Raw genomic sequence first — 23,960 nt, 5'->3', positions numbered from 1 at the left:
GTGGCTATGTTTTATTTGTTTGATTATGCCTCTGAAACTCTAATCCCCAGGTGCAATCAGAACTATATTTGTACCTTGGAGTTTCCTCTTTTTGTAAAGCTGAGCTTAACTTGCCCGTTTTACTAAAGTGCACATTTAAAGGCACAAGTTTCTTTTCCTTATATTGAAACCAGAGATGTCTTCACTACGGAAGAAAAGAGTTGTCCTGCTGTTCTGTTTTAGATAAAAGCCTAGGCCAGAAAGTTCAGATCAGTTCTCGACTTCCCGTTTTCTTTAAGAGTTTCTCAGCTCCATGCATCAGAAGGGTCAGTTATGTCACATGCAAGGAAGGCACCAAGTGTGGTGGTGGATCACCCAGAGGAAAGAAACTCAAGACTTGGCAAGGAGCTCCTTCACAGAGGTAAATAAAAGGACTTTGGCTTTTGTAGGGCGAGATCCATAATCATTAACTCATTTGCCTTAGAAAAACTGTTTTAGTTTCAGGCAATTCAGTAGGAAGGTAAGGTCTTTTACTGTGGGTGGAAATAAATGAAGGTCATATCCAGCAGGAGTACTGAGAACCAGTAGGTAAAGGCTTTTTCTAGTGAAGATGTCCCAGGTAAAATCTTGTAGATCCAGACACACGTTTTGATCTTGATGACTGCTCAGCTTCATCCTCAGTCCTCCAGAGTTTCAAGGATTTTCCAGAACCAAAAGGTGGGCTGTGCAATTTGTATTTCTTTTTATTTGTGGAATTAAACCAAGATGTGGGCTCAGCTTGATGGAGTGCCTTTGCCTGGATGGCTGTGACATGACATCAGGAATCTGAACCCTCGGGGATGCTCCAGGCATCAGTAACCAGATGACTTGCACAATGGGAAAATCTGGGGGGAGGAGAAACATCCTCAGCATTTGGCAGGAAAAAGAAGGAACAGTGCTGTGAGTGGATGCTCAGTCAGTAAGGGAGGGAGTTGGAGAAAGAGGCTTTGTTTTCCTCTTAATGCATGGTCCTCTCTGTGCTGGGACAAGAGAGTGAGCAAGAGTGCTGTTACTGGTTGCCTGCCCAACCCTTTTGATCCAGAGGGGAGACAGGCACTCTGTGTGGAGGAAGGAGAAACACGGGGATGGAGTCAAAACAGGAGAAACGAGAGGAGGTAGGATGAAGGATACTGGGGGAGCGGGGGGAGGAATCAGCCCCTGGCTGCAGTAAGTTGTTATGAGTGGCTCTAAGTAGCACGGGAGAGTTAGTGTGGGAAGCTAGTGCAGATCAGAACTCGACTCACACCATGATTTGCTTCATAAAACCATACCCTGTAGAGCATAGGCTGAAACTGAAGCCCACCTTCCTCCTCTCTTCAGGTTTGTCCTTTTGTTTTTTTACATGGAAGCTGCTTCTTATGTTTCAGTTGAATAGTATGTGAATAGACATAAATGGATCTTTAGCACCAAACATGATTTTAGGCTACGTAACAGCTAGAGAGAGAGGACAACTCACGGCACAAAGGTCAGTAGCATTCATTTCTTTACTGACCATACAGGGAGACTAAAATTCAAAGTGTTGATGGATATTGTAAGTTCCCTTCACAGCCTAACTGAACCACAAGCTATGTGATCCTTTCATTAGTTTATGCTGTTCAGAACCACATCTGTTTGTTTATCTGCGCAATAACAGCAATAGTATTTTACTGTTTCGGCTGACAGCAGCAGGGAAAGCAATCCGTTTCCTTCAAAATTGCCTCGGCAAATGACAGCATTGCTGAAGGTTTAGTCACCTGCTTGTGCTTGTCAAGGGCTGGTACAGCAAGGCAGACAAACTGGAAAACCTAGTATTGCACAGCGGAGGGCTGTAGTTCTGGCGACTAGGCAAATCGATACTTCCTCCACCTCCCGTTTCTGCGTAGCTAGTGCAGATGATGTTATTTGTCCTTTCAAGGAATTCCCCTTATTTATCAGTGTTTTGAGATCACTCCTGTGAAAACTATCCCGACTCTCACTGTTACAGTCTTCAGCCTCTTAGCAGAACTGCTACTGACCATAGCTGCTGCTGAAACCAGAAGGAAATGAGTTGCCTCCGCGCTTGCTTCAGAGACAGAGGTCCTCGTGCGGAGACAGAAGCTATGAAAAGGCAAAGCTCTGGTCAGGAGCATGAGATTATTGAATTACAAGAAGATAATGTGGAGGAAAGTGAGACTGATCGTGCCAAGCCTCTAAATACTCAAACAAGAAAGGTAGGAATTTCACTTGCTCGTTTCATGCTTGCTGTTGGGGAAAATTCCACACAGGACGAGAAATGACGCTTTGCAGGAACATCCTGTAAAGGTGGTTTAATTTGTCATTTGAGGGAGAGGAAATGGTTATTCACTTGAAAGTAAAGGCTGAAAACCTGTTAAACTTATTTCTTTTCTTCTTCTTTTAAGCTTTTAAGCTTCTTCTTTTAAGCTTTTTTTATTTTTTGGTGCTTGGCTCTTTGTGAACTTTAACTTAGAAAATGAAGTTGTAACTGGTATGCTGAGTTTTGTTTTCTCTAAAGTCATGTGCTGTCAGTGCGATTGGGCTCAAAACGAGAAAGGAGAAAAGTTGAAACCCATATTAAAACTAGGTTTTCTTTCAGAACAAATTAATCGAAAACAGCATTGCCAAAACAGGAATAGGATGTCCTGCAACAGACCATGCTGGATTCTCTTTCGTTTTAGCTTTGAGTAATTTGCAGTTGCTAACAATTATGAATTTGTATGGATAGAGTGCCCCAAAGCCTCAGTTAAGACCAGCTTGTGAGTCCTGAGGGAGGTAGCTCCCAGTGTTTAGCTCAAAGCTATGGAACAGACTAATGCTGGCAGAGGAGTAATATATACTCATAGGTGACTGTTGTACAATCATTTTCACTACTTACTCCGGAGCAGAGGGAATATCTGTGGCAGAGCTAAGAAGTTTCCCACTTCTCTGCAGGGATGGCCGAGCCCTCCCGAGCGCGCGGCTGTATTAGTCACGCCACCCCTCCCTTCCTGCTCCTGGCTGAGCAACAGCAACTGCTTCCTTGCGTGAGCCCTGCTGATCGTCTCTGTGGGCTGATTCATTCCATCGGCTAGGCAAAAACCCTACTCACACCGCTATATCACGGGCCAGTTACTTCTTCTCTGGTCTGGTAAGCTGAAACAGCTTGCCGCAGGGTCAGACAAATTCTAGGAAGGTGCAAAGAGGAACAGGAGAGGGTGGAGGAGAGGCAGGGGTGAGCTAGATCCGCTCGGCTATCTTGAGAAACTTTACCCTTAAGTTTCTGTTTAGCCTTCCCCTTCCCAGAACTGAGTTTTCACTTGGGCTCTGTTTCTGCTGATTCTGGCAATTGGCTTCCTATCCTATAGGGACTGCTGGAAAATTATCATGCTTTGCTTCCTGCTGAGGTGACGGGTTAATCACAACTGCCCTGCCCACCGGGGAGAGGTTTTCTCTGCTGCTGCTCCCTCCCGGCAGTCTTGCAGCGTATATGGGCAATGTCCAGAGGGTATTGGCCAGCTGGTAGGGGACAGTTGGAGAGCTGAATGTTTGCTTGAGATCAAGCCAGTTTGCTATGTGTGATTAAGAATTACACTTTTGTGATGGCCTAAGTATGTGACTCAGTCAAAACTTGGGCTTGGTAACTCTCTGTCTCCACTGATATTACTATGTCTGATTTTACAGTTGTACTCTAGGAAGTAGTTTCTGGCTTTTTTCCTTTTTTCCGATACAAAACAATATGCTAGTGTCAAGTATTAAACTGAAGCTTCATTCTTCTAACACATTTTAAAAATCAAAATAAAAAATATATATGTAAACATGATTACACTTAAAAGCGAATGCTGTAAGCAACACCGTGTTCAGCCTTTGCCCTTTGTCCTCCACCAAAGCAAAGTTCTGTGTGCAGGGGTGTCTGCAGAGAGCGCTTTCCCTTCCTCTGCCCCCGCGCCTGGAGAAACGACTCTTGGAAGATCTTTCTGTGGGTGTCTGTTTTCTCCCCCTGTTCATCTGCCACCCGCAAAGAAGCTTTAAGCCAGCTGGTGGATGCCAGTCAAATTCAGTGAAAGGCTTTCTATTATGCTCCGTTCTTAGAAAGTTCAAAAAGCAAAGGAGGGTAACCTGGGTTAGTGCCTCCAGCCAGCAGCTAGTTCCTGCCAGCCTGCACGTGTGCAGCCCAGACAACCTACAGCACGTGCTTTTCCTCGCATGGTACTGATACCAAAAAGGATGTGGGGTTTACAGTGGATGGGGAGGAGGAGGAGGAATTAAGAAGGCATGTCTACTTTCTTATGAATTCATGCTCTTCCTTCAGTCTTCTGGCTGTGGAACAAAATAGATGGAGGGGTTTTTATTTGTTTTGCTATATGACCTAAGCTTTTTTTTTTTTTTTTTAAATGTTAGTACTGCTGGGGTAACTAATAAAACACTAACTTCTGCCATGGTCTTAAATCTTATTAAAAAATAAATGAAAGGCAGGTATTTTCCTTTCTCTCCTTTCTCTCCTACATGAACATGCACACATGACCAATTTCTTTGAAGAGAGTTTCCTTGTGATCTCCTAGAACAGGTGAGATCTGTAACAAAATTTCTGTTAAATGTACTCAATAACCTTCAAGTTTCCAATCTTCTGAAGAAAAAGGGAGTCAGCTGTAAAAGCCTCAATTATTTTACAGTGTTCTTTAATGCAATAGTATCTAATGAATAGCAGTCCACTTGCTTTGGGTGCTGGCATTCAGGAGCTATGCAGACTGATATCATCAGCATCGCAGAGGTGAATGATTTTGGAAATTCCTCCACAGACATGTTTTTGGTTGGGAGAGACGGCAAACATCAAAAAGACAGCTTGTGGAACATGTAAATAAAATCTACGTAGTTTAAAAAAAAAATTTGGAAGCCATGAAAGCACCTTTGTAGCACCTTAGATTTATGGGCAATTCAGGAATTGAAAATTCTGCACAAATGGGGAATGATACATCTCTTTCAAGTAATAGCCTGCCTGTGAATGTCCTTTGCCTTCTGCAGGTCTACGGTCCCACCTGCAGCACTACTTAAGGGTGGGAACCCCTGGTGTCAGGCATTGCTTACCAATAAAACTCTCCTATCTATGCGGGGTTTTTGTTTCTAAATGCTACAGTAAAGACATGCTTAAATATTTTTTCCTGCCTTATTTCATTAATCAACATGCCTCTCTCTTTTGTAACTAGGAGAGAGATCACTGGAAATCATGTGGGAATGTAGTTTTCTGGAAGTGTAAACTATGGATGGTTATAACTACAATTTTTCTAGTATTCTTCCTGGTTATTCTCATCAGCCTAATTCTTTATTCTAGTAAGTATCTCGCTCTTGGTTTGTCCTCTAATAAGAATGTACAATATGTACAATCTAATATAACACAAATTGAACAGTATCATCTTTTAAACTCCTTCTGTAAACTGCTGAAGGGACTGGGATGCTGACTGCAGAGGGTGGTGTCTTGAGTAGTGGATGTGAATGCTTTTATTTTAGCAGGCAGTAAGCAACTTGTATCCTGATCAGATGGCAATTCCAGTTTGTAGCTAAGTGAGAAAATGTTACAAGAACAGAATCAGGGATGAGGATGGAAATGGCGTTTATAACATTGCAACGCATGCAAAGGATCACTTATGTCCCCTTGTGTGGTGTCAGTGCCTGTCAGGTTCCCAAAGCAGCTGACTTCTGCTAATGGGGGCAGGTGATTGACCTCCATGTGCTGTCATTTTTCTTCAGGTGACTGGCACTTTCTTTCTGTCACTCCCAGTCAGTCATTACCTAGGAAATTCGTGAGAAAGTCACCCTGGAGAAAGCCAAGACATTTTTTTTTTCCAATACTTCTGCTAACTGGAACTTTTTCCTCCCTTTTCTATCTCCTTTTGAATATTAGATGTTTACACAGATGAGGATGACTATTGGGATCCTGATGCACTACTAAATTGTCGTAATTTTTCGGGAACGTTAAAGTTAATGTGTGGTCTCCCACACCTTTTCTCTGAAAACATTACTGAGAAGGTATGTGTTGATGTGGTTCTTGGCAAAGCTGATTCTGCTTATAACATAGATTCAGTGTTTTCCTTTTTAAGAAGTTTCTGTTTCTCTGTAGCAACTCAGTCATTTGCAAGTCCACAAAAAATTCTGAGTTGTACTTTTTCTAGTACAATTTTAAGTCTTGATCTAGAAAAAAGAATTGTTTGTTTTTAAGCACACAAGCAGTTTACATTGATTTTAAAGGAAAAAAAAGTGCCTGATTTTTTTCCCCAAATTTGAGTAATCGTTGGGACATAGTCTTCACCTTTTTTACAGAATCGTTGAATAATTTAGGTTAGGGGGGGCCTGTGCAGGTCATCTAAAACCAGTGCTGGCTAAAAATCCTGTGTGTTGCATTCTCCTCTAACTACATGATGACAAACCTGGGTTTATAGCTGCCATTTCCATTGAGCCATCACAGCTCTGAGTTACGGCTGAAATAAGCTCAGCAGTATGGCAGTGCTGATTCAAACTCTACTCTGGAAAGGAAGTCTCAATAGAGAGACCCTTCCCTCTACCAAGTAAGAGTAGAAGGGCTTTTTGGTACTAATAAAAACCCAAGTCAAACAATGTAAATTGTGGATGGCAACATGAGCACACGCTTTTAGTTCACCCTGAATGCCTCCATTGTGTTAAGGTAATATAGTAATCACTCAAACATGCAGATTAACTTGTCTGTCAAGCTTAAAGGGATTGTGTACCTCTTCCAGGGCAGATATTTGCTGATATTTGACCTTCAGCACCTGTATTTATGCCCCTTAAACCACCTTGTAAGAGTGATTTGTTTTACTTTCTTTTATGGGAAAAAGAGAGAGTGAATAGAAGAAATATTTCTTCTTTTTCTTTTCTTTTTTTTGTCTCCAAGTTAACAGATGTCTACAGTTCATCTCCAGCTCTAGGACGCTACTTTAGGTCAGCTCAGGTGGTTTCTTTCAGGTAAGCAATTTCTGTCACCAAAATTATCTGAAAATTCCAGGCTTTTGATGAGACGTACATACGCCTATGCAAATATGCACAACATTTAAATTTGTGAAAGCTAGGTTGTTTGGGGGAAAGTTACATATATAGGTAGTGAAAGCCAGTTGAAGCATTTTCTGGTGTAAATGGCAAGTGCTGCTAATAATATATAATGACAGTAACATTTTGCTGCTGTTAAGTATTCTCTGTTGTGTTTGGTTGCAAGTGCAGCCCACAATAAATGTATTCAGGGATACTTATTAAAAGGAAAATGAGCTGCTGGAACCACTTGAGACTGACGTGGCTTAAATAGCCTTAAATAAATAAAATAGAATTCATGAGGAGGGGAAAATATTTTGTTCGCAAAGGAGCTAAAAGCAACAGGCACATACAAGTTGTGAGAGCCAAAACAGTAATATTGTATTGCTGGTTTGTTTGGACCACTTTTCCGCCCTCACTTTATTTTGGACAACACGAGCAAATCTCAAAGCAGCAGCATGTTGGAGAGACTGGTGGAACAAGAGCGAGAGGCAGAGCAGCTGGCGGAGTGGAGGCTAGGCTAGCCTGGGTGGGAGACTCTTACACGTGAAGGAGAAGCTCAGCCACTGAAGGCTGGTGGAGCTGGAGGAGTAGCAGTGGTGGGAAGAAGGGGAAGAACATCCAGGCCTGCCTTGCAGAGGCAACAGAAAGCTTCAAGCTGGAACAGAGTGAGGATCTTACCCTCGGCAGAAACTGGCATTGGAGGAAGGCTAAGGAGTTTACTGTGTTTGAGACTGTAAAGTTTTAAGCTATGGAGATACCACAGATTTACAACAGCAGGGAGGCTGAGCAGCAGAGGGAAAAGTGGGGCTGGAAAGATCAGCTGCAGCATGGTCCTGGCATGGAGAGATAGCAGAGAGGCAAGGGAAGGCAGTCAGAGGGCTTCCCCAAGGACTTCTGAAAAAGCACTGTTACAAAAGGGATTAGAAAGACAGGAGAAAATCAAGGGAAGTAGATTTGCAAAGTCTCAAGGCCCTTGAGAGAGCAAGGACAGAGGAAGAGCCTGCTTGGGCTGCGGCAAGAGGCAGTCCTGAGGGCACTTTGGGGAATGTGCTCCCCTGCGCTGCCAGCCTTGGACATGCTGGCTCTGTTCAATGAGTGAGCCGTAGCTCCTTAGCCTTACAGGGAAAAATTATGATTTAGACCGTCAAGTACAAAGCTGTAGTTCTGCATACATATTGACTAGCTGATATCTCTCTCTCTGCCTCTTTGTGTGTGTGTGTGTGTGTGCGCGCGTGTCTCCTTTTCCCCCATCCAACTACTTTTTTGATGTTTTAAATTCTGTGAGTACAAAATGTAACTGTCAAATTGTAGTCAGTGGATTTGGTAGATCACAAACAATGAAATCTCCAGAGATGGGCTTCAGTTTAGCGGTTTGTGTAATCCACTACAGAGCTGAGTTAGGAGCACAGCTGGGTGCCCCCAGGTACTGCTAGCAGGAAAGCAAATCTTTCTGCAGGTTTCTCAGCTAACCTATGCATGAGATACAGCAGCAGCTCTTATCGTTATGTACTTGTGTGGCACAAGTGCTGAAAACCTCACCGCATTAAGACACGTGTCCAATTGCCCTTTGTGCATTTGAAAAGAAGTCTCAGGTTGGCTTCAGGTACGTGCCCAGTTTCTGTTAATGTCAAGAGCTGCTCTGAGAGGGGGAGAGGGAAACTAGAATCTTTGATAGCATTTTTCTTTTATAATGCTTTTCTTTAGAACAAGTTTAAAAAAAAAAAAAATCCACACCAACATGGATATGAAAAGTCAGTCTTCTCGAAAAAGAGAAGATCCAGTGGGGACCTGAAGGCATTCATACTTGACTTTTGTTTTTCAGTAATGAAAGCTCCACTGTATTTTATCAGCTAGAGTTTTCTGTACCACCATCAACAGAGGGGTTTATGGAAAACACGATGAACCCAGATTTTATAAGGAGCGTTTTACTTCAGAATATTTATGATGAAGATGATACTTCTAATCCTGCGACATCCGAGTGTAACAGGTTAAAGCTTGACCCAACTTCTCTCACGTTAACATGTAAGTGCTGTACATTAGAGAGACCGTTTCTTTATAAAGAGCAGAAGTATTTACTTGAAAGGAGGGAAATCTTTCTGGAAAGATGTTGAGATTTGTTAGTAAATGTATTTTGCACAGCAGTATTAAGAAAATTGTAAAATATTCAGTTTTCAAGGAAGTCTTGCTGTGCTTAGTTTATAACCTGGGATTCACTGTTTGGTCATCTGATGAGAAAGGCGATAGTGATGAGACTGGTTAGCTACAGACTCCAGCCAAACTTTTCAGATCTCCTCCTGCATTTTATGCATACAAAGAAAATCTCCTCATATGTGTGTACCATAATGGCGAGCCAAATAATTAAAAAATGTTTCTCCTTATTGTATATTCATATTTGAGTGCTTATAAAACATTTTAATCCAAATAAAACAGGACAAGTAATTTGGGAGTGGACTTCTGATTTTTTCATAGTCAAGGATGAAAAAGTCTCCTGATTTTTGTCTTTTTGGAGTTTTTTTGGGAAAATTTATTATGCACAGAGATACTTTTTAAAGGAATCAAATGTTCATTCTTGATGGTTCCAATGCATTTAGATTTGTCTTGATTGAAATGTCAGTAGAAAAGTCCTATGAGCTTTGCAGTTTTACTGAAAACAATGCATGGAGCTGCGTCCCCCCACCCCCAACTTACTGAGCCACACCTATGTGCTTTCAGAATAATTCTAGGCTAACACATCACCATGCAGTGTATGTAAGTAAGATTTGCAATTAACTCATATTGATTTTCATTAGTGCTCTTATCAAGGGACAAAAGAGCAAGAAGTCAGGAGTTCCAATTCTCCTTATATGTTGACAGGTTTCATAGAAAATGCAGTGTAAAGAAAAGTGCAGAAAGAATATGTTGAAATATCTAACTAAAGTTTCATTTTAATGTTAATAATGTACTGTTTTAACTTTCAGGGAAATGATGGAAAGACTCCTCATCTTCCTTACCGCCTAGAAGACATGGGCTTCTCCTATCTATTAGTAATCCCAGGGTAGGGAGCTATTCATTAGGTAGAAACACTTCTAAAGACGTTGTCCTGTAAATATTGTCTGCGATGCAATATTGTAAATGGTAAATGTTGTATATTTATAACAGTGTTGCACTCCTATAACACCACTACCTCCTTCTTTATTGTTGCCCTGATATCTCAATAGCCCATTTCACTCTTCTGAAAATCGTGTATCTTGTCTGAGGCTTGCTCTGTTGGCTTTGAAACTTCTGCTTTGTCTTGCTTTACGATTAAGTCTGGATTCCCTGCATGAGCCTTAAAAGCAGTCTTGCACATGGCTCCTTTCTTCTTCTCTTGGCTTATCCAAAAGGATCTGCACAGCTTCGTCCTTAATGCTCACTTCCGCCCATGCTCATGTCTGTTACTTTTTTCCCTGCCAACTTCATATGCCATGTTTCCCTGTTGTTCTTGCCTCATAAAACAGCCTGAAAAATTAAATACCCTCTCTATTTTCTTTAATTACATGCAAGACCTTTGCACTAGCTTCCTAAGTGAGCTTCAACTTTTATCATTCCCTTGTTCATCCTGCAGTCTTCCTGGATAAGGTGGTATCTGCTCTATTTTTCTCTTCTGTAAAGCAAAATAGAAATGAAGGAAGAAACATGTCGTGCTCACTAATGCATCTGAATGCCACAGGAATCTTTCAAGGGTCTAATTAGCTGTGTGCTTTAATAATTAGCTACTGATACTAGTAAACAGACGGCTATTTGACCCACATTTGTAAATTCAGAGAAACCGGTCTATACCCTTAATTATAGTCTCTGTCCCAGCAGTGGGGATAAAAATGAACAGATGCAAGATATTTGCCTTAATAAGGCAGAAGATAGTTGTTCTTGTTGGCAAGAGATCAGATGAGATGGACCAATACCAAGAGGAAGGTGCTGAAGCAGACCATGTAGACCAGTGTGGCACGAGAGTTATAGCCAGTAACTGGCTATAACATGAAAATTAAAAATTAAGCATTAACTTTACACAGAATGGAATGGATTCACTACCATGTTAGTGAAGTATACTGCTTTGTCATTTGTTTATAGCCAGTGTAAATGTTAGTGCTGTTGGACAGACAAATTTGTTTTAAGAAACCTTTTGTATTTGAGAAATATCTTATTGTATTTCTCTTTTTCTAATATTACTAGTTTATTTAAGGAGTAATCTGACAATTTTACTGTGCATTAAATTATTTATTTTTACTCTTAAAGTGATTGTTTTCATTCTTCAACATCTCCAGTCTTTCAGCTGTTTGAGTTGGAAAATAACCATTGGAATTCTAAATGCTGAGAGCTGTATGAAGCGTCTTCTGACAGAGCCATACACTCAAACCTGTATTTGTTGTTTCTTCAGTTTTAACTGAGCTTGGGAAACAGCCTGGACCAAACTAGTAGTTCACATGGCTCTCGTGTGTGGCTAATTCTGACCCCATCTTGATTTGTAAGATGTAGCGTTGGCTGTAAGAACCATAATTTCTCCTGATGAAATATTGTATGCAGTGTACAACTAGAAGAGATAATCCTTCTGATTCTTGCATTGGGCAAGGATAAAATTTGTGGTTTGTATGGTTTGTCCCAAAAGCAGCAGGCTATGAAAATACCAGCAGCAAGGAAATAATTTGCCTTAGAGATGCTGCTGGATCTTATCGCTCTTACTAAGATGACTGAACCTGCCCTTGAACAGTTCTTTATCTTTATTCTGTTTCTAAGAACTGAAAAATAATATGATTATGCTTCTTTATGGTGATACCCCTATGTGCTTTAAGAGTCAACAGAAAAAAAGAGGAGCCAAGCATTCAATTTTTTTTTTTCCCAGCCATCCTCCTCTGCCCCAGTACCTTTACAGATAAGAAGGAGGTGGAGTTTTAGCAAGGTGCTGTGATATTCACCAGAAAATGTCCGACTTTACAGTCTACCTCCAGTCACGCTTTGAACTCTTATTGAAGGAAATGTCAAAAAATGACTAAAAGGGGTTTCTGGTTTTATATCCTTGAGGTGAAAGTAAATAACCAAGTGAATTAATTATGACCTCATTCATTAGGGACAGAGCAGTGTGAAAACACATTATTTCATCAAGTTAGACATTTTGTGTGGATGCTTAATATTAATTTTAATAGGAGGAGTGTAGGTAGTACTTCAATGATTGAGGCAACTGAGACACTGCTAAAAAGGAAGAGAAAAAATAGTTCTGCTAATTCAGCTCGTGGAGTGTACAACGAGCCCTGTAAAATCCCATGGCAGGCAGTCATCTGTGTAGCCACAGCAGCCAGTACAAATTTTGGGCAGATTCAGCTGCCTGTCACTGCAGTGGTACCTGCAGAGTGGTACCTGCAGAGCGCTGCCCGCACCGTGCTAGCAGTGTGTCTGTCCACTGCTGCAGGCAACCACTCACCTGTGGGACTGCCCCTGGCACCGAAACTGCAGGTACACCATAAAGCCAGGGCAGCAGCCAGCAATCACATACAAAGGAGGATTTAAAATGAGGAAAACTGCTCAACACTTTCTTCCAAAATGGAGGGAGAGAAAAAAAACATGCTTAAGCAAGAACACAGGCACATAATCACTTTGAGCTCTGGTGAACGGTTGAATAACTGGTTTCAGTCCTACACGCATGTCCAGAAATGGTGCTTGCAGAGAGGTGATGGGCTATGGGGAGGCTGTGTTCTGGCATTGCAGAGAGTCAAACCTGAGACTCCAGCAGGAGTGAGCTGGAAGGGTTGTCACGGAGGCAACACCTGGGAATCTTCTCCTGAGAGGTGTGTGGTTACCGCCTGTGCAGCATCAGGCTTCGCAGTCTTCTAAGTGGCTGGAAATTTTGTTTTGCATGTAGTTTGTTGCTTTTTATTTAATTCCAACTTCATTAAGGCTTCACTCTAAGATAAGTAGTATTACATTAAGGGGGGGGCAATTTGAGAAATGAGTTATTTATTGAAATTATATATTGTATAATGGTGTATATCAAGCAGGCCAGTGAAACTTTGGAAAAGAGTAAGTGCACCTAACACAGGCTCTATGCTTTCATTTAAAAAACAACCCCGCCAAACAAAAAACCCAGCAACAAGGAGTGTTGTTATTGTGTTTTTGAGATTTCTATCAGCAGTTCTGTAAGACCCCTTTTTAAAAAACAAGTACTGTAAAAGTCCAGAAAAATGTGCAGCCTCGGTTGCTTCTAGTAACGAAGCACCTAATTTTCTATAGAGAAACATTGTCTTACAAAGGCAGTTGCTACTGATTCCTCTTTGTTTAATTGTCAAATCCTCTACCCTGTCCATGTCTTTTTCTGTGGTCCCTTTTTCATGGACAGATTTGTCTCATTGGAAATGACTGGCAGATGTGTCTTAATGAGTAAGCTTGGTAATACGAGAGAGATGTTTGTTTGAAGACCTGACAGCAGAGGTGGGATGGTTAGCAAGGCTGCATATTGCTGGCTTAAACATTCAAATAAAAGAGTGCCTTGGGAGCAGAAAGTGTCCCTTTCTAAGTTACCAGGACGTACTCGTATTCACTGTGCTCTTCAGTGCTGGCAATATTTTCTTTCCCCTTGGACATGTTGACGACTGTGTATTCTGTCTGATTATTGGTGTTAATCCCAGAGGTTTCATGTCTTACGTCATGGCTGACAGTACAGTACCACAGTTCACTGGAACTCATAGAACCTTTTTTGGCAAAACGTTCCTGAGAGGGGGAGAGAAAGAGAGAAAGAAGCTTCAACGTGATTATACCCTGAAGAAGTCTGCAATGTGAACAAATGTGGTATAGCCTGTGTGCTCACACAGTGGTGTCGACCAATGTATGTGGTACCGAGAATGGTTTGTAAATCCCCAGCCATCTCCCCACCGTACAGGCTGTGGCTGGACACCAGGAGCACCCAACAGCACCTGTGTGCCTGGTGTGGATGGAGGGCGAGGGCCTGACCCTTGTTCTGAGGCTGATAGCACTTAGTGGTAGCTTACATGATAAAAAGATCATCAGCACACTCACGAGGGAGCACAGTGGCACAACGCAGGTGGGCGAACCCCCGTCATCCCCTGCCCCGGGTGCCCCCAGGGCTGTCCCAGGAGAGCCATCATCCTGGTGGTCCCAGGGTGACATCCACCCAAGGAGTGAATGGGGGCAGCTCTCCAGATCACCTCCAGATCACAGCTGGGGATGGAGGGGGAGTTACTGGAGGTATGGGGCATATTATCAATGCAGGTCAGGGGAGAGCATTTGGGGTTTATGCAAGACTTATCATGGGATGTTTATGGGAGGAACTAAAGGGAGGGATCAGGGTGATTTGCGGAACAAAAAGCATGGGGAAGTAGTGGAATAAAGGGAGGGCCAGGGGACTGGCAGCCAACTGGCAGAGAGACTGTAGGGTGTGGGAGTCAACTGAGACCCCAAGAGTGTGTGTGCGCGTGTGTCTGTGCAGGAGACACACTGTCCTGGAAGGGGCCCTGGCCTCACGGGAGACGCAGCGATGGCTAACCCCCTCCCTGGCGATCCTTGTCTAATGCTCTCCTTGAAAACAGAGGGAGGAGAAGGAAGAGCTGTTAAGGAAGGAGGAGGTAAGATTGTGTGGATAAATGCCTTCTCAGCTCTGTTTAGACTTGTCCCTCCTTTTGTCTCTTGAAGGTGTTTGCTAATGGGTTGTGGGTGATTGTGTATCTAAATAGCTAGCAGGATGATGCCTTAAATCTGAAGGGACAACATAAGCCGATTAAATAATCGGAGCTAGAAGTTAAAAATTTGTTTGCCCTGATGCTCTTGGGTTGAACCCACTGGATAATAAAGCCAATGAGTAAGTACGGGCTTTATAGTGTCCTCCTCTATTGTCTGCAGCAGTAGCAGCATCTTAAGTGGGTGCTGCTGAGTGCACGCTGACATTTGTAGCTACCTTTCATACTCTCTAAGTGGACCAGAGGTCTCTGTTCCATGGGTTAATATTTTATTTTTAAAATATTTTCTTTTATTTTTCAAACCTAGAAGTGAGAAATAGTTGTTAGAACCGAATTCCTGCAGAATCTGCCTTGGATTTTCCCAGTTTATATAAATCATTTTGTCTGTTTAGATTCTGTTCAGTGGGAAAGATTTCTTGACTTTGAGGACACTTCACTGAAAATAATTCCGGAGTTTTTATTTGAAGCTTTATAAAATTTTTAGATTTAGAAATTCCATAAGTTTTAAGGAGCAGAGCAATCAGGGTGGACTTGCTTAAGAAAAGGAATTCCCTACCTATCTGCGGGGACATGGTGCTCTCCTCCCCTAGTCACTATTGCAAAGAACTGGGAGGGCAGCAGTATTTCTCCTAACGTGCCTGCAAAATGAGAACAGATAGGCTTTTATTTTCACGAGTGACTGGCTCCAAATCCACTGAGTGAAGTCTGGAGTGCCTCTTGTCCCTTCCAACATATAGGTCTACCCAAGACTTGCTCATAGTCACATTTTCCAGAATCCTTCCAGTCTACAAGTTTTGAAAGGCTGTTATCATCGACCTTCTCTTATCGGTGGACAGACTGAAGTGTGGAGGTGGAGTGATTTGTCCCACACACTGATGGTGCAGGAGGAGTGAGCATGAAGACTCTTGAGATTTTGTTTGAGTCTTTCATTATTCATAGGCCAAGTTTAATACTCGGAAGGGGTGTCTCTCCTATCGCACTAACCACCCTCCCAGGACTGTCTTCAAACCACACTCTGGGGCTTTTACTTGGGACAAAAAACTCTCAAAACTAGACAGCTACTTGGCAGGTTCCCCATTACAGTTCCACCCCCTCCTCTTCTCTGCCCCCACAGTCCACCCCACACTCACATGTACAAAGGATGAGCTCATTTAATCACACCCTTTTCTGTCATCTTGCCCACTTTCTTCAAAACTTTCTGCTAAACACCCACGTATCTGCCAGGCACCAATGTTTTTTTGGTTTTACTGATGTCATCTTTATACAAAAAACAAAACAAAAAAAAACTAGGCTGGGCTGCTTTGTGCTGCGGGACATAGGGCTTCTGGTGGTCATTAGTCATTGGTGACTTGAGGCAGCTTCGCTCACCCTCTGCTAAAATGACCTATTTACAAAGCAGAGATAGCACAAACCACAGGTGCTCAGCTGCTGCCTCTCGGAGCCCAGCATATTAACACAAACAAAAGAGTACAGGAGGCTGAAGTGCATCAGTTGAGAAGTGGCTGCTCCCCCACCCCTGCCATCCCTTGCCTCCAGGGCGATGAGCTTGGGCAGGGGAGCAGGGCACACACCAAGTTATATAGTTACCTCTTAAATTACCTTGGGGTGCATTGCCAGAGCTGCTGAATCTAACCCCAGAGCAGGGAAGTAAGATGGACTGGGTAATGATTTAATCACACCAGTCTTTCCTGCATGTCCTCTCCTGCAGCACAACCCTTTGATCCATTCTGGTTTATAAAAAAACTAAATATTCAATCTGACAGTGCATATTATGAGGCTTTTCTTCCTCCTTCTAGAGTGAGTGGAACATTATCATAGAATCATAGAATCATTATGTGCTCAGGTGGCCAAGAGGGCCAATGGCATCCTGGCTTGTATCAGGAATAGTGTGGCCAGCAGGACCAGGGAGGTGATAGTGCCCCTGTACTCGGCACTGGTGAGGCCGCACCTCGAGTAGTGTGTGCAGTTTTGGGCCCCCCACTCCAAGAAGGACATCGAGGTGCTGGAGCGTGTCCAGAGAAGGGCAACGAAGCTGGTGAAGGGTCTGGAGCACAAGTCTTGTGAGGAACATTGGAAAGGGAAACCTTATTCTGTTCCAACAGAGACTTAGCCATTCGTTGAGACATCCGCTATTTTTCAACAATGGAAAGATTAACCAAACCATTTTAAGCCTCCAAGCATTAAATGTCCCTCTGTCTTTCAATGGAAAACTTCTTTTATTACTAAAGCTAGTTGGCAGTAGTCCAATTAAATGGCTTTTTATTAAAAGATGTCATGCTGAAACTGAAACTTTTTGTGGAAACATGCCAGTTTTGATGAAACTGGAGGCAAGCGAGGTTATGCTGGCTACCAGCAAGCTGAGGGGAGAAGGGAAGGAGAAGGAGGAGAGAGAAGTAGCCCCACAGCCATAAATTGCCAAGTGGCTGGCAACACTCATCTAGGACGCGATCATGAGGTAAAACCTCCTGAATTGCCTGATTCGGGCCAGGCAGCACTATGCTCAGCCTCTGAAATTACAGGGGAGTGCTGCGGCCTGTTCGGCCGCCGGCTGCCCCAGAGTGGGGCTGCGTATCATTGCTATAGTTTATCTACATACATTTATTTGGTACATAGGCTTAAACTGATGTTTTTCTGCATCCCAAGCAAATACCCTGATTATGAGGTTTTTTTCTCTCTCCTGTGGGAATGTGATGGACACCTTGCCTTTCTGACACAGGGATGTTTTGGACTCAATTGCCCTGGAGAACAGCAAAAACATTCACTTTTAGTCATTACCTCGACGATACTCGGCGGATGGCTGTAGGTCTGCGCTGGGGAAAGAGGAAGAAAACACACGATCGTCATTCTTTGATGCAGTGACAGGACGCAAGGACTTTCTGCAGCACAGGATTTACTCAGCTACAGGCTGAGCACAGGCTGTACAAAAGCATGAGCTAGTGTGACAGTAGTTGGGGAAAGGGTTGAATCTCTGAGGGATAAATAAATCTGATGGCTTTTCAAGATTTACCTTTTTTCTAGTTTACATGCACTTACGTCGTATAGCACTGCTCATTGACCTTAGTAAAACTTAGATGTGCATCCTTGCTGGGTTTTTTTGTCGTTTCTTTGGGGTTTTTTTTGTTGTTAAACTTAACTGAAATCAGTTTTACATGTCTCACTTAGAAATGGCTGGTCTTGCTTGCTTGCTCTCTGACTGTATTTCAGCTTTATGGCCAATTCAGCCTTAATTCAGCCTGGGATTGCTGGTTGGGCACTGGAGCGCAGAGGCACTATGTGAGGTGCCTGTGTGAGGTGCCACGTGCCTGAGTGTGCACACGGGTTCGGCAGGCTTGGACTTTTCTGGAAATTTGTCTCTGTCCCATAAGCATCTAAATGGCAGGGTGTTGTTGCATCGTGCTTTCTCACAGCTTTATTTTTAGCTGCCTAGCTAGTTCTTGTTGTGAGGTTGATTGAACTATTGGTTGCTCCTATAAAGGTTTCAGAGCTGAGCTTTCACTTTTGCCTAAGATAACAAGGCTTTTAAGTGTACTTGTTTTGCAACCTGACTGAAGGAAAGATGTCAGTCTCTCAATATTGCGTTAAAGCTGACATCTTATAGAACTTGCCGTCTTTTAGAACATTACTGTGCTGCCTCGACGCTGCCATGGAATTGCCGATGCACGTGACTAACCAGAAGCTGTTCCTCCCTAAGCAAATACTACTACTTGTGAAAGTGTTAAAAGTATTGGACCGTCCCTGCACGAATGGCTTTACCCACTGTTGGAAAAGGCAGAAGTCTGAATCAAAACCAAAACCTCATGATTCACGTGAACACACGTGACCCTGGATACTATGTGAGTCTTCCCTATTTGCGTATTTAACATGCAGAAACTATTTTATTAGGAGAATACCTCATACTGACATGTGTTTAGAAAAAGTCCTAAACTGTGCTTATATACGGGGGCTGCCGTGTGACCAAATGTGGGGTGTAATGTGCTGGCAGCCCTCTGCCCATGGAGCGGGTGCTTCCCTGCTGCGGTTTGGGAGCTTGCAAGCCTGCGGGCCTGGCTGTGATGTACCAAGGCTGAGGTGGCCATCACCGGAGGCAGCTGTGTGGCGGTGGCCAAGGCACGTGTCGTTGAGGAGGCTGGAGGGGACAGCTACCCCCTTGTGCTGCGTCATTCCAGAAACAAAAAATCCAGAGAGGCCCCAAGTAATCCAGCACAGTGGGGAAGCAAGAGAGCAGGTACCCCCCACTGGATGCAAGGAGGTTTCCCCCAGTTGGGATGCAAAGGGCTGGGATGCCTTGCTATGGCTGTGGCCCACGGCCAGGCCCGTGCACACTGGCTGCCTCCACTGCGATGCTGGGTGCTGGCAGAGGGCTCCCCACACCCCCACCCGTGACATGCCACACCACACCACCCTGGGGTGCTCGAGGAGCCTCTTTACTTACTTTCCTTGTGGGAGTATCTTTTTCTCCTGGTGGGGATGCGCAGTTTCCACCTAGGGTATAGAACTGAACTGTCAAAAGATAAACAGCATATGTTCCTGTAGCAAATTAGACCCGTAAACTGCTGCACATCCCTTAAAGTCATCTTATTGATAGAATCATAGAATGCTTTGGGATGGAAGGGACCTTTAAAGGTCATCTAGTCCACCCCCCCTGCAATTGGCAGGCACAATAATAGTCAATAGTGTGTAATCCTGTGGGAAAATATGTTGCGTGGTCTGAAAGCATTTCTCGGCATCTGCATTTATACTACAAGCATGCTGGCTCCTTTGAGGCAGGTGCCCCGTAGTTAGAGGAGGAGAGCCTGACTTTCCTGTGGTTGAAGGGTTTTTGGCTCTTACTGGGTTTTTTTTGGAGGAGGTTATAAGTATAGCTGTATCAGTGAAAATGTGGAGAAATAGTTCTGGCCAGCAGTCTCGAACGACGAGAAATGTGACTCAAATATTAAAATAAAAACAAAGGCAGAATGCATTTTCTTTGTTTCTCTAGTTTCACTTTGCTGTTTGCAGAGCAGCTGTATGAACTGCAGTACAGGCTCCAGAGGCTGTCACTCTCAGGAAATGGTCAAGCCAAATATAGAAGGGCCCCTAAAAAGTAAGCTCTCTAAATAGAGGGGATAAAGTAGCAGACTTGGGGATATATAGGAAGAAGAAAAGAGGGTCAAGAAGCTAAATACAGAGGAGGCAGCAGGGTCTGTGGATAAATGGTGAGGTCTGAAATTGTTCAGCTCCAGGCTCTGATATTTTCTCCCAGCAGCTGCAGTGTCAAGCCACCTGCTTATTAAGAGCTTGAGTTTGTGTTAGGTCCGCTTTGCATACCTGAAGCTAAGGTTGCCTTCAGTCTGATTTTACATCAAGCCCATTTGCCAAAGTGCCAAGAGATGAGGCGGTGGGTACCCTTTCTGTCCCTGAAGGGGACTTCCTGGGTGGAGGCACTGGGACGCTGCTGGTACCGTCACACCCACACCCACTGAGCCACCTTTGGAAGGGGTGATGCCAGCCTCGCCTGCTGTCAGAAATACGATGCTCTGATCTGCTGTGGGACATGACAGCACGAGCCTTCAGGAGAGAGGACTTCAGCGGGGAGCCGCTGCAGCTGCTGTCTCCACCTAACTTGTTCTCCCTCAACAAGAGGTTACCAGTCCAGAAATAGTTTTACTCCTACCTGACTCCTTAAACCAACCACCTCTAACACAAAACTACCAAACCCTAAGAAAAACTCATCCAACTGAGCAAAAAAGTGCCATCTTTGTTCTGTGGTGGGCTGCTTGACTAAGAAAGCCATCGCTTCTGTGTGTTGTAATTCCTGCTACCCCTGTAATTGCCCCTGCATCCTTGCCCCTGGGCCCCCACTAGCCATGGCTGGTCCTCACCTACTTATGGGCAGATTCACCTCCAGCTGATGAACTTTGCCTGTTGGCCTCAATGGTGTGATAATTTGGGGTTATTTCCTCCACCTGGCTGCTAGTTTTCCCAAGCCTTGTAGACACTCGCCCATCTGTAGGTGCCCATCTACTTTGTTTTTTTCCAGGTCTGGTTAAAGCTACTCAGGAGGGATGCTGACAGCTGGATGGTGTGACTGCACGAGCCTCATTCCTTAGGAATTTGGGTTTATAACAATATAAGCTGTGAATGTGGAACTAAATGCTTTGGGGAGGATTTTTGGAGGTGGGTATGTGCCTAGTGTCTAAGACAAGAAACGGGGAGCTTCAGGGGACCTTAGCACAATCGCTATGGATTTGATCCCGCAGCAGTACCAAGCGCCTTCAGGAACGCAGGATTGAGTTGGCACGGATGGGCTGACTGCTATGAGATACGTACAAACTCTCATGTTGTAACCTGAGCTTTTCTTTTAGCCTGACTGTGAGCCTGCCCTGTGCTGTGGAGCAGAGGAGCCCTTCCTAGCTGACCCTCAGTCTCTGCCTCTCGTGCTGCCTGGGGAGCAGCGGCAGCTGGGGCTGGACCTCCGCAGTGCTGGAGCTGTGCCAGGATGCTGAGTCACTGCACAGGAATGAGAGTTTTTCTGGAAAAAAAAAAAAAAAAAACAAAACCAAACAAACCCTCGTCGTTTCTCTATCTCTCTGAACTTCTGCAAGGTCTGTGATTTTTCAGAAAGACCCGGTTTTGTCAGTAATCAGGCAGCTATGAGTGAGAAGTGACGTGCTACGCTGAACTCATGGCGAGCGGGATGTGTTCATCGATGGGAGATGAGCGAGATAGGTTGCAGTTGCTCTCTGTCCTGCAAGGGCAGCTTGTTAATGCTCTCCCTGTGTTACCTCTCCTGGCAGTGGTTTGTTACAGAAGAGTTTTTGAAAGTGAGGAAAGCAGAGTGTGGAGCTGCATGAGCACAGGCTGCGATACGGCACCATACTGGTGCCACCTTTTACGGCAGTGGACCTTCCTCCCCTCTGATGTGGGTTATGGGTTTCACAGCTGCACCAACATTTACCAGGAAAAATCTGCTTTATAAAAACCTTGCTTGTGGTGTCCTGATTCCTGCTGTTAAAAAGCAGTAGGCAATGCTTTCAAAAGTCCCATCTATAAGTGTGACGCAGGCACTTAAAGCAATGGAGACCTGGCAAGCTTGGGAGACTGGGGCCCTATAGGCACACGATCTCATCGCTGTTCCTTGCTGTCACAGGGGAGGACCCACCAGCTTCACAGGGATTTTGTTGGCCTTGACTCAAACTGCTTCTGAGAGCAAGGCTTCATCCTTCGGGGACTTTTGCCCTTTCCCACAAGGCCAGGTAAAGCTGTCAAGCCTTAGACCTCTGGCCACAGACCTGCAGGGAGGTGAGGGATGCACTCTTCAGAAACAAGCAGGACATTTAATTTTGGCAATTGAGTGCCTCATCTGAGGTCCTTAAGACCAAGTAAGCAGTCAGAGTACAGTACTCAAAGGTTGCACAACTTTTTCTTTGATGTACGGAGAAGACAATGGGAAAGAGAGGGGATTTTCCTCTGTGGGCCTTCAAGGAAATCATCTCTTCACACAGTGGTTTTTTGGTTGTTTCTACTAGGAGAGGTGTTACCAGAGAGCCTTGATGACCATCCCTTGGAAGTACAAAGGCACAGACCGAGAGCCAGAACAGTATTTAGCAGAAGCAAGGCTGTGACACAAATACCCGGCAAAGCAATGGCCAGAGGAGCTGATGCCTGGGTGGAAGAGCCAACCAGCACCTGCTGCTCTGAAGCAGTGTTGCCTTTTCCAGGTGTCTTTTCCTATGCCTATGGCTAGCCAGGCCAGGCGAAACACCGCTGCGTACCAGAACACAGCAGGGTTGGAGGGCGAGCACATCACCTGCAGCTGCGGCACCGTGGTGGTGTCCCCCAGCCCGGCTGGGCCAGCCCCAGACACCCTGTGCAGCACTGCCAGCTGCAGTGCCGGCTTTCACCCATTTGTGTTCAGGGATCTGCCTCTAACCTTCCCCCTTTCATAATATTTAGGCACACAGGATTAGGCACACTCCTTGAAAACCCCAGGTTGCTGTAAGACAGCATATGAGTTGCTGCTTTCCCAGAGCAAAGCTCCTTCTGTTCACATTAGTGAAAAAAGTCATTGCTTGAGCCAGCCAGTTTTGTTTGAGGGGGTTCATTACTATTATTTAAAAATTTCCAGCTACGTGACTTTATTTCTCTGCTTTGTAATGTGCTGCTTCAAGAGCCCAAGCTTTTCTGTTTGGATGGGATAAACTCGGAAATATCCAAGTGCTTTACTATATCCAGGTAAAGGGAAATTTCTAGTATAATTCCAGGTAAAAGGGAAATTTCCAATATAATTTGCCCTCCTTATCTATGGGTGACATTAAAGAGTGCTGTGCTGAACAGTGGTGAATCCTGCTGGAAACCTCACCCCAGGGAGGGCAGCGATGGCAGCCTGGCCGGTGCCCGGCAGTGCGCGCGGTCCCTGCGCTGAGCATCTCCGGCACAGACAGCGCTGAAGGCAACCCGCCTGTCCGAGGTGGCTCCTGCCGAGCATCCTCCTCTGCCTTCGCAGCTCCTTAACAGATAATCTATTCCTACCCGCTGTTGTACATGACTATAGTATATTTATATATACCATGTATACCATTTAAATCTATTGTATAATTTAATCTATTTCTATACTTCTAATCTATTTCTATGTATACTATCTTTCTATATAAAAGCTTGTCTTTATGAAACACAGTGCAAGAGGTAAGAGATGGCAAGGTGAACCTCTACGTGTAGTTTTCCTGCCTGGAAACCTGGAGCAGATGACAAATATGCTCTGCTCCTTGCGTTCCTCACCTGTAACTCCCTTCCCTGCTTCAGCAGGGTCTCATTGCTAGGAGCCTACGAATGAAGTCACCTCCATAAAAAAACATCCTGAGGCAATACGCTTGGACATACTAAGAACTATATCATTCATCTTAATTTGCTTGCTAAATTCCCTTTGTTTAATCAAGAGGCTCCTCATGGTGCCTTACATGGTCCCTTAAGGCTGATTCATTGTAGGTATAATTTGTTCCTATTTTTAATAAAATCACCTTCTTAGCCCTCTTGTTTAGTAATTAAATATAAAATGGTGTTGAACTTACCTTATTTTTGGTAGGCAGTTTCCCATCCTTCCACTTGATCTCTGCACTCTTGGGTAGCCAATTTTGGTGTGGTTTCCCTGCTGGCTGAATTGTTTTCTGTACTGGCTGTGTTTGTTACAGAGCGAAGCTCAGTGACCAAAAAGGTTCATTATCTCTCACACCGTAAGTGTATGCAGCACCCAGATATTGTGCACCTAAAAACAAAACA

At 44.1% G+C, this 23,960-nt stretch overlaps 2 protein-coding genes across 7 annotated transcripts; one reads left to right on the top strand and one right to left on the bottom strand.

Moving 5' to 3' along the window:
- The first annotated feature begins 376 nt into the window (after window positions 1–376).
- On the top strand, window positions 377–10,089 carry LOC309600381 (TPA-induced transmembrane protein). 4 transcript variants are annotated; one of them, XM_082332702.1, is made up of 8 exons: window positions 377–400; window positions 1,386–1,483; window positions 1,982–2,207; window positions 5,175–5,298; window positions 5,870–5,994; window positions 6,875–6,945; window positions 8,831–9,030; window positions 9,966–10,089. In XM_082332702.1, the coding sequence occupies exons 3-8, from the start codon at window positions 2,040–2,042 to the stop codon at window positions 9,971–9,973; spliced, it is 696 nt and encodes a 231-aa protein (XP_082188828.1). In that variant the 5' UTR covers window positions 377–400; window positions 1,386–1,483; window positions 1,982–2,039; the 3' UTR covers window positions 9,974–10,089. The 4 variants fall into 4 exon arrangements, with proteins under 4 accessions (XP_082188828.1, XP_082188830.1, XP_082188831.1 ...); XM_082332704.1 differs by lacking the exons at window positions 377–400; window positions 1,386–1,483 and adding an exon at window positions 1,058–1,133; XM_082332705.1 differs by lacking the exons at window positions 377–400; window positions 1,386–1,483 and adding an exon at window positions 1,278–1,338.
- On the bottom strand, window positions 9,638–23,960 carry LOC309600404 (uncharacterized protein). Of its 3 annotated transcripts, XM_082332741.1 has the most exons (5): window positions 23,753–23,960; window positions 19,138–19,205; window positions 17,481–17,515; window positions 13,544–13,722; window positions 12,831–12,920 (listed from the first exon to the last, which is right to left on the bottom strand). In XM_082332741.1, exons 1-5 carry the CDS (start codon window positions 23,776–23,778, stop codon window positions 12,908–12,910), a joined length of 321 nt encoding a protein of 106 aa, XP_082188867.1. In that variant the 5' UTR covers window positions 23,779–23,960; the 3' UTR covers window positions 12,831–12,907. The 3 variants fall into 3 exon arrangements, with proteins under 3 accessions (XP_082188866.1, XP_082188868.1, XP_082188867.1); XM_082332740.1 differs by having other exon boundaries at window positions 9,638–13,722; XM_082332742.1 differs by having other exon boundaries at window positions 9,638–13,722; window positions 19,138–19,187.

Source organism: Platalea leucorodia, assembly GCF_965183815.1.
Source record: "Platalea leucorodia genome assembly, chromosome: 2".
In the NCBI taxonomy this organism is placed as follows: domain Eukaryota; kingdom Metazoa; phylum Chordata; class Aves; order Pelecaniformes; family Threskiornithidae; genus Platalea; species Platalea leucorodia.
The sequence above is the reverse complement of the archived record's forward strand: the minus strand, read 5'-3'. Positions and strand labels throughout refer to the sequence as shown.